Source organism: Pseudonaja textilis, chromosome 1, assembly GCF_049901715.1.
Source record: "Pseudonaja textilis isolate UNSWEBS1 chromosome 1, rPseTex1.2, whole genome shotgun sequence".
NCBI classification, from domain to species: domain Eukaryota; kingdom Metazoa; phylum Chordata; class Lepidosauria; order Squamata; family Elapidae; genus Pseudonaja; species Pseudonaja textilis.
Window position 1 is genome coordinate 23194989 of NC_141990.1, and position 10589 is coordinate 23205577.

At 41.7% G+C, this 10589-nt stretch overlaps 1 protein-coding gene across 1 annotated transcript; it reads right to left on the minus strand.

Annotated features, from left to right (window-relative positions):
• Position 1: 1 nt before the first annotated feature.
• CCDC121 (coiled-coil domain containing 121) lies at positions 2–4406 on the minus strand. Its single transcript, XM_026708487.2, has 2 exons — positions 4333–4406; positions 2–1804 (listed from the first exon to the last, which is right to left on the minus strand). Exon 2 carries the CDS (start codon positions 1800–1802, stop codon positions 927–929), a length of 876 nt encoding a protein of 291 aa, XP_026564272.1. The 5' UTR covers positions 1803–1804; positions 4333–4406; the 3' UTR covers positions 2–926.
• Positions 4407–10589: the final 6183 nt, after the last annotated feature.

Consider the following 10589-nt stretch of genomic DNA (forward strand, 5'->3'; position numbering starts at 1 on the left):
GTTTCAGTTTTATATTTTTTTCAAGAATTTTCTGAATTAAAATAAAGATCTGGTCTCAATACCTCTGTTTTGTCACCATCCACCATCCACCAGAGATGATAGAAAGTACTATTTTTACAAATACATTTCCAACATACATTTGAAATTTCTTTATACACATATTTGACCCTTACTCGGCCATTAAGGACCAACGATACATCACTTTAAAACAGTTTTCTTTCAATATAAACTTCATTTGTCCACATTTTTTCCTATTGATCAAGCATTATATTGCAACCAAAGTTCTTTGCCCATTGAGTCATACCATAAAAGAGGACCTGACCTGGGCTTTCATCACTTGTGGTATTACAGGGCCTATAATTCAGTCTTGCACAGCCTTGGACAGCCTTGCACAGGCTTTTTCCAAGCCTCTGGGAGGTTGAAAAAGGCCTCAAACCACCACCACCAACAACAACAAAAAATCAGCTGTGAGGCGTGTGCATGAGCAGTAAGGTAAGTTTGCCTGTGGCTCGCATGCCAACACAAATGGCTCTGCGTGGCACTTGTGACACACGTGCCATAGGTTCGCCATCACGGGTCTAGTGCAATATGAATGCAATATCAGGGATTTTCAATTCAATGTGTAGAATGTGATAGATGTGTGTTTGTGTTTATTTCCATAGTCATAATGTACACTGACGATGGTATTTCATTTCGTTGTACCAGGTGCAATGACAATAAAGTAAACTAAATGAAACATACCGTTTTTTTCAATAGTTCACGTTTTAGTCACTTTCTAATTGGATTACTGCAGGGGTTTAATTCTTCCTTCCCAAAATAATCCAAACCACACCAACTAATCAATGCTGCGCCAGTCCCTCTGTTAAGTGTTCAAGTGTCCTAGTTGACTGTCTTGGCTGAATGCAGCTTCCCTGGCCATGGCCATGTCACTCCTCCTCTAGCACAAGGCCAGAACCCTTACCGCTCAACCGTCCACGCAGATGGGCCATGTCCTGCAAACAGCCCTGTTCCTGCCACAGCTGCTCCATTTGCTTCTGCAATCGGTGCTTGTGCTCCTGCAGCTTCTGCACTCGCTGCACCAGCTGGTGCAGCTCCTTCTTCAGCTCCTTATTCTGCTGGCAGACTGTCTGGCTGTGCTCCTGCAGGCACCGCAAGGCCAACTGTTGCACCTGCTGAGCCAAGCCCTCCACTTCCTGCCCTGCCATCTGTTCCTGGGCCATCTTCTCTTTCAAGGCTCGTATCTTGGCTGCCTCCAGGTGTTGCATATGCTGCTTCTGTGCAGCCGCCAACTCCTTCTGCAGCTCCCGAATGCGGGTTGTCTGCTCTTGTTTCAGGGCTTGGACCTCGTGCAGTCCCTCCAATTCAGAGCTGAGACGGGCCAGCTCAGCTTCCTTCTGGAACAGCTCTTTCTGCAGGGCTGCCTCTTGCTCCTGGGAACGGGTAATCACTTCTTGGTGCTGCTTCTGGATTTGGTGCAGCAACTCCTGGTTCTCTTCATTTAGAGAAACCGCAAGACCCTGGTGCCTTCGAGCTCGTTTGGCTAGGTAGTTGGCAAACTCCCGGCTCTCATTCTGGAGATCTTGTGCCTCTTGCTGGAGGAAATCATATTGTGCCCTCAGCTGTGCCCTCCTCCCTCTCAAATCCTCCAGGTTTCGGCAGATGCTCTCATATTCCTGTTGTACTGGCAGCAGCAAGTCATTGTCTGGCATGGGTTCCACAGTGTCCTTGAGATTAGCCCTTGAAGCTGTGAGCTTGGAACTGGGCGGCTGTGCTTTCTTTTTCTTTCGGGGCTTCGGAGCCATCACTGGAAAGCAGATAGACATGTTAAGGTCAAGAGAGTGTTGGAAGGAACATCTATCTGGTTCAGTTCCAAGCTGGGAGAAAGATGCTGGAAACAACATGCAGGCCAATTGGAAAGAAAGGTGAAACAGAATCACCAACCACATGTGATTCTGGGGCCAGCTGACAAAATGGAGTTGAGAGTGGGCGTGTTTTATACCTTCTTTGGACTTTGTATTTGAGCTTCCTGTTCCTGTGCAAGAACATGTCCTTTAATATTCTATTGGTTGTTATCAGATTCCTATGTGGTCATGGCTGACCCTATAGGCAAAAGGGGAAATGTAAATCCTAGGTGCTCGTCTGAGCTAATTTTACCAGCCTTTTGTTTGTTAAAGCTCAACCCACCAAAAACATAACTGTAAAAGACAGACCAGAAATAAAAGTTAAAATAAGCAAAAAATAATAATAAGAGAACACCTGTCTGATCTTGATGAAAACAAATCACTGGGGCCTGATGGATTACATCCCAGAGTTTTAAAGGAGCTGGCAGAGGTCATCTCAGAACCACTGCACCATATCTTTCAAAAATCCTGAGTACCGGGAACCACCAGAGGACTGGAAAAGAGCTGATGTGGTTCCCATCTTCAAAAAAGGAAAAAAAACAGACCCAGGAAACTATAGACCAATCAGCCCAACATCAATACCCGGGAAGATACTGGAAAAGATAATAAAAAAACAGATCTGCCAACATCTAGAAACAAGTAAAGTAATAGCTAGCAGTCAGCACGGGTTTGTTAAAAACAGATCATGCCAAACCAATCTTGTTTCATTCTTCAACACATTGACTAAGTTAGTAGACCAACAAAATACTGTGGATATAATACATTTAGATTTCAGCAAGGTATTCGATAAAGTAGACCACAACCTACTTCTTAGTAAGCAGGAAAAAAGTGGAATAGATAGCACCACCACTAGATGGACTCACAACTGGCTGACAAACCATACTCAACGAGTAGTCCCTAATGGGTCTAAGTCTACATGGAGGGAAGTAAGCAGTGGGGTGCCACAAGGTTCCGTCTTAGGCCCAGTACTCTTCAATATCTTCATTAACGATTTAGATGAGGGAATAGAAGGGGAACTTACCAAATTTGCAGATGATACTAAGCTGGCAGGAATAGCTAACACCCAAGAAGATAGGCTCAAAATCCAGAGGGATCTTGACAGACTAGAACATTGGGCCATATCTAACAAAATGAAATTCAATGTAGAGAAAAGTAAAGTCCTACACTTAGGCAAGAAAAGCCAAAAGTACACATATAGACTGGGTGAAACCAGGCTCAATATCAGTAACTGTGAGAGGGATCTTGGAATCTTAGTGGAAAACCGCTAAATATGAGCCAGCAGTGTGCAGCAGCAGCCAAAAAAGCTAATGCAATCCTAAGTTGCATTAACAGAGAGAACAAGGGAGGTACTAATACCACTCTATAAAGCCTTAGTAAGGCCACACCTAGAGTACTGCATCCAGTTTTGATCACCACATTATAAAAAAGATGTTGAGACTCTAGAAAAAGTACAGAGAAGAGCAACCAGGATGATTAGGGGATTGGAGGCTAAAACATATGAAGAACAGTTGCAGGAACTGGGCATGGCTAGTCTAGTAAAGAGAAGGACCAAGGGAGACATGATAGAAGTCTTTCAATATTTGAGGGGCTGCCACAGAGAGGAAGGGGTCAAGCTATTTTCTAAAGCACCTAAAGGCCAGACAAGGAATAATGGATGGAAACTGAACAAGGAGAGATTTAACCTGGAAATAAGGAGAAACTTTCTGACAGTGAGAACAATCAACCAATGGAACAGCTTGTCTTTGGAAGTTGTGGGAACGTCATCACTTGAGACTTTCAAGAAGAGTTTGGACTGCCATTTGTCAGAAATGGTGTAGGGTCTCCCGCTTGGGCAGGGGTTGGACTAGATGACCTACAAGGTCCCTTCCAACTCTGATTATCTGTTGTCTGTTGTTCAGTCTGTCTGAATGGATTACGAAATCTGCATTTCTAAAAGTTGGCCTCCTCAGTTTCTGCTTGGGGGCAGGGAAACTGGGGCTGGTTTCTGCCTCCCTAAATATTTCTTTTATTTCTCCTTTAGAGAAAATATTTTATTTCTTCCTTTTTAATATTTCCCAAAATATTTCATTCTTTGAGTGGGGGACTTCCTAAAAGAGAAAGCAGAGAGAATAATCTTGACCGAGGTCACGTTAAGAGAAGGGAACAACAAGGGCAATTGCTCCAACCACCTCGTGAGGCCAGATCAGCCTAAGGCTCAAGTTCACGCAGAAACATTTTTCTAATTTCTGTGGGATTCAGTCAGCAGCGGAAAAGCTGGGCCAGGCAGAACTAAAGGGTTTCTAAAGATGGAAGAAGATAGGAGTGAAAATCCAGAGGGCTTCATACAGTAGTTTATGAAGGAGGCAATTAGCATGGAGGAGGTGAGATGGAAGGGTGTGTTCTGCTGGGAAGGAGGGAGAGAAGCTCAACAAAAAGAGTGTACAGAGCCTACCTGAAATTTCTTCTGCAGCCTTGAACAAATCCCTTGTGTGTTTTCTTGTTGCTTAGTGCCTGGGAGTGGGTGGCGCCAGGAGGAGGAGGAGTGGCTTTTTTTCATACCCATCTGGTGACTCAGGAGCCAAGACAGAAAATGCAGCCTTCCAAGCTGTCTGGCTCACTACAGCAGCTGCTGCTAAGCTGAGGAATTGGGTGACAATACATTTCTGTACGTACACAAGAGACATTCAGCCTGGCCAGTTCTTACTGCCACTGCAAAGTTGAGGATGAAGGCTTTGTGTGCTTCTTGAAGCTTCTCCATTTGAGGGGTCTCTGAGCTGTCTTGCTGTCTTGCAGATGTTCATTATCTGAACTAGATAACATTGTCAGAGCTGCATTGCACAGTCCTGGTGTTGTTACTTAGTTTGGATAATTAAATATGTGCAAAAAAAAAATAACCAAGGACCCCTCATTTCAGCTCTGAGCTACAAATATTCTCCTTTATAGGCCTCTCCATCTGTTCAGCCATTTGGTCTTAGTAATCTTTGATGAGGTGTTGACAATGAGAGCAAGGGAGTGCTTCGTTTATATTATATGCTGTATTTAATCAGATCAACTTACACATATGCATGAAATTCCCTTCTCTCTCCCCCACCCTCTCTCATCTTTCTCTCTCCCTCCCTCCCCCCAACCCCTCTCTCTGTCTCTCTCATCTCCGTCTCTCCGTCTCTCTATTTCTCTGCTTCTGGGAATTGTTGAGAATAGAGTTATTGTGGTTCACGGCAGCAGGTGCAGATGGCTGAGGCCTCAGAGAGCGAGGTCTCAGATGAGGGGCATGTGTGTGATGCAGGGATGGAGCCAGGTCCATCAGGGAGTAGAATGCTGCCTTCGGAAATTGTGGTGGCTGGCAGCAGTGATGAAGAAGTCCCTGAGGAGCCTGTGTCCAGGATGCGTGCGTGCAGGGCTGCTCAAAGGAAAGAGCAGCTGCAGCAGCACGGGCGACTCGGGAGTAAGGCTGCAAGGTAATGGCCTCTTCCTTAAGAGATAAAAGTCATCTGAGAAACCGGAGTTCTTTGCAGGAAGCAAAGAAGTTGTTGCACTCAAGCCTTGTGGACGTTCGGAGTATCTTGGTTGGTGTTTGGAGACTCTTTGTGTTTGAAATATTTCTTAGTGACTATCTAGTATTCTTAGAAGCCTTGCACAACCTTGGCAAGCTTGTTCTTATCAGAGATAATTAATTTGAAACAGCCTTTTAGCCGTGAAGGAACAGAATTCATAAAGAATCATGAAAAGGTTTTGCTGTTACCTCTGTTTTGTGTTTGTTTCCTTGGAACAAGGTTTGGATCAGAACTATGAGTTTAGGGCCCCTCTTGCTTCCAAGAGACACTGTATGTTGCAGGACCTTTTAAAATACAAATATTTAAGGCTCTCAATTATCGTATAAATATTTAGGTTTCATCTGACTACTGGAAAGAAAATCGTAAGCCCCAATAACTGTGGAGTAAAGACTTGTGCAAAGTTGGCAAAGGGATTTGAAGGGCACTGTCTGTCACAATAGGTAGTGACAAATCAGTATAATCCTTCCAGGTTTGACATTTACAGTCTTGGATTTCAGAGTGTTTTTCCTTTTTGCTAAAGTGATGGAGTTCGGCTCCATGTAGGCTGGCAGAAGAGATATTCCATTTGCAAATTGCAATTATTCTATCCACCAGGTGATTAACTATAAGAGTTATCTTATCTTATCTTATCTATAAGAGTTATTAACCATAAATTTATATTTCTGTTCTAATTTATTCTTAACAGGAGATTATGAATTTTAAGGTAGGATTCCTTTTTTCCCTTTATTCTGTTCATTAAGAGCTTTGGCTTTTCTTGGGCTTGTTAGCAACATTATCTGATCTAATATCTGATGTAATTTTATCTAAGCCTCTTTCATGGTGGTTTTAAATAACCTCCAGCTATTCAGGAGAAATGTCAGTCTTTTAACTTCCTTTCCTTTGTTTTCAAGCAAGTATTTTAAGAAGTTTCTTCTAACTATGATTAGCAATCATGTCAATAGTAGCTGGTCTCACCCTGGAGTGGCAAAGATGTCTTCTGTTAGAAATAATTAAACAATTCCACTATTAACTGATGGAGCCATCAAAGATTCTCCTGCCACAGCTTCTACCTGCTGTTTCAGCAGAAACTACGAGTCCAGAATGAGCTTCAAATTACACACAAACTCCTTCTGGGCTATACGTCCCCCATTACCTACACTACAAACTTCATCAGAAAAGAAATATTGGAAATTAGGTGGAAAGTTGTCAGGAATGGCTAAGTTAATGCAGGAGGTGTCTCCTTCAAGGCAAACAATATTATTCAAAGAAACATTAACAGCCTCCTGAATCCAGCTATACATGCTCTGCCTGGAGGAGACATGAAAGGCAGGGGTCAAGCCAAGTTGATTGTGGCAACATTCAAACCATAGAAAAACTTCTCCACTTCTTCTGATACTTTCTGTTCAAAAGAATCACAGATAATTCTACCTAACATTGCTCCACGTATCCCAGTAGACTCTGTCCAGCTGGTTTCTAATTGAGAGTGGATATGAGCATCTTTATCTCATCTTTACGAGCATCTTTATCTTCCAAACATTAGCTATGGTTTGGAATTGTGGTTTGCCCATCCTTCTGTAGAAGAGTCTGGGTTTCATGGAACAGGTTTGAGGATCCAGGCTCTGTGGATGCAATAAGTACCAAGAATTGATGGTTTTTTTGCTCTTATTCTACTTTACAGATTTAGACATGAGTTCTTACCAGTGTTCAGTGTCCATCTCTGGTTGTACATTTGGTTTGATATCCACCTTCAAAAATCTAAAATGACCCAATATCTTACCAAAGTCATATTTTAAAAGAAGTCCTTTTGCTTAGAGTTTAATAGCTCACACCATTCTGCAGTCTTTGAGTCTTTTTAATTATTTAGTCTTTTTAATCAAGAGCATACAAAGAAGGCTTAAAATACTCTCAGACTCCTCTGCAAGGAACTCTGTATATGCACCCCAAACCAAGTTTCAATTCAAATGGCTAATCATCATCATCTTCATAATCCCTTGTGGGGTGGAGTCTGGGCAATTGAATGGGCAGAGTGTTTTGATGGCCGGATGCCCTTCCCTGTTGCCAATGTGGAATTTTGTTCAGCAGATATATTCTCAGTGTACCTAGAGAGAGGAATATCTGCCTCTACCTAGGATTGAACTCACAGCCTCTTGACTCTGTGGCAAGAGCTCCACCTCTAGGCCAGCACATCACCCCAAATTTAAGTAGCTAATATGTAACTAATGTTGTTTTCTGTGTGCTATTGGCTTTCCCTAATTCTCCTGATTTTCCTTGTTTTCTGTAGGAAATTCCTTTTAATATTTGGACTGATGCCCAAACCATTTCAAGCTAGAATTCCTTAAATTCAGGAATACCTCTCTGAGGTGGCAGGAACAGCATCCATAAGGGCAGCATGATACAGGCAGCACTGCAACATATAAGACACTGAAGCCCTGGCTCTTTTGTGCAGATGCTTCGTGACACCCTCCATGTATACTGTATGAAAGGGACAAAGCTTGCAGCCCATGACTTCCTTTCACTACTCTGAGAAAAGCAGCAGCTCCTGCGGCTTCCTATGCATGGCAATTCATTCAGGATGGTTTGTTTTCACCTTCATCTCCAACACAAGGGGGTTGGATCAAAATGGAGGAGTGATGTTACGCAGGTAATCTTCGTTTACCAATGGTAATTGAGACCAGGAGTTCTGTCACTAAGCAACACGGCAATAAGGTGTGTGATGTCACAAACACTTGACAACTTTGTGACAGGAGTTCCAGGTAGAGAATCTTGCATGGTTGCAGCCTCTTGCAGTAACATGATTGCTATTTGCAATCTACTGCTGGCTTCCCCATTGACTTTGCTTGTCAGAAGCCAGCAGTGAAGGTTGCAAATGGAAATCACGTGTCTGTGGGATGCTGAAATAAATGGCTGCAACTAGGAGAACTCAGTGTAAGTACCACTCATTTAGTGTCTTCTTTTTTTAACTTGAAACATTCAGTGACTGAGCCGACATTAAATGAGGACAACCATATACTGTAGAATATCTTAAAATAGCATATATTTTGCTAACAACAACTGAATGAAAAACCGCTGATTGACCTTCTACCACTGCACCATAGAGAGCATTTTAACATACTACACCTTTGTATGGTTTGCCCATTGCACAGTGGCAGATAGGAAAGCACCCCAGAAGGTTAACGTCATTGTCCAGATCATTGGTAGCCCTCTTCCCTCTTTGGAAGAGCTTTATAGCTCCTGTTGCCTTAAGAAAGTTCAAAACATTCTCAAAGATCCATCTCATCATGGGCACCCTTATTTTGAACTATTACCATCTGGCAGATGGTAAAGGATAATAAAAACAAGGACAAATAGGCTGAAAAACAGCTTCTATCCCAGGGCAGTAGCTCTGTTGAATTCTACTGTATAGTGTGGTGTTGGTGCGGTGTTGCGGGTTTTCGGTTCAATGTGTGGAGTGCAAAGGATGTATGTTTGTGTTTATTTTCATGGTCATGATGTGCACTGAAGATGGTGTTTGAGTAATCTGTCTTATCCAGTATGTATGTATGTATGTATGTATGTATGTATGTATGTATGTATGTATGTATGAAGAAATTATTATATTTAGCAACTTTACAGTTTACAGTATACTGAGAAACATAGAAAGCTATCCAATAATTTTAATGATAAAATCAACCAATCTTAAGTTTTATTATTTATATTTCTAAGTTGTAATTGTGGTATACATAATAAATAAATAAATATTAAATGCTTAGCCAATGTTATCATGATGAGTTTGCAACAAAACAAGGCACCACAAGCCCATTACAAGGGAATCTTGTACTGCTACTGGACAGTTGGAACCACATGGTGCCCTGATTCCATATTGCACCAAGAGGTGATTTGAGGCAAACAGCATTTTATAGAAATTGGGACTTCACAGAGACACGGGAAGGTTGTGTAAATATAGAAAACGCAGTAGGCATTTTTGCCTTTTAAATGAAGTATAATCGTAACAAAGTCATAATTAATTATTTGCTCTTTTATGTGTTAGGTCTTTCATTACACAAAGTTGTAATTTTAATATGTCAGAAGAGGGGAAAATATTAAATACTTGTAGAGTATATTAACTGTATTAAGAGAGTCTGAAAGGCCATGGAGCCATTCAGTCTAGAACAGGGGTGTCAAACTCATGGCCCGTGGGCCAGATGCATCATGTGTTGGCCCTGCCCCCGCCTGGTTTAGCGAAGGGGAAAAAAGTCCCCATACTTCACATGATGCCGCGGTGACAACATGAGTTTGACACCCCTGATTTAGAAGTAACTCTTAACTTGGTTAACCTTCTTAAAGCTTTCATTCATCACTAATAGATGCTGACACAACATCTCTCTCAACCATTCCTTGTATTGAACTCTCCAAGGTCCTGAAAATGTTGCCTTCTGCTGAATCCATTTTTATTTAAGCCACTCTGTGGCTGGGTTCATATATTACACCCTAAAACTGGCTGACTAAAACACTTTATCTGTGTCAATATAACATACTAAGCCACCCCCTAAATAATTGTAATAGTGGTTTGATATAAACAGCATGTCAAGGTAACTGATGGATTCTCATAGCATACTGAATCATGAACTACCCAAACCCATTTCAGCCTAGCCTCATGTGCTGTGTAAATCTATGATGTGAGAATCCAAATTATAGATAGCTGAGCTTCCTCTGACTCCTTAGCCATGCCAGACCGTTATGTCTTAATGACGTCTCTGCACCAGCTTGCTAAATAATTGTTTTTGTTGTTGTCAGCAAGAGGGCGCGATACACCCAAAATTACTGGTTTTTCAACAAAGAAAGATTGATCAAGAGAGAGAATGAAAATGATTTGAGCAACTAGAGATCTACCCTGCTAGTTTTAGCAAGAAAATAGATAATTTCTCATATTTTAGAAAGAAAGAAAGAAAGAAAGAAAGAAAGAAAGAAAGAAAGAAAGAAAGAAAGAAAGAGAAGGAAGGAAGGAAGGCAAGGGAAGAAAGAAAGAAAGAAAGAATGAAAGAAAAGAAAAGAAAAGAAAAAGAAAGAAAGAACGAAAAAGAAAGAAAGAAAGAAAGAAAGAAAGAAAGAAAGAAAGAAAGAAAGAAAGAAAGAAAGAAGAGTAGAACTGTCATCATGTCAGTCTTTAGAGGGCATATCATTTTCTCCATCTCCCGTC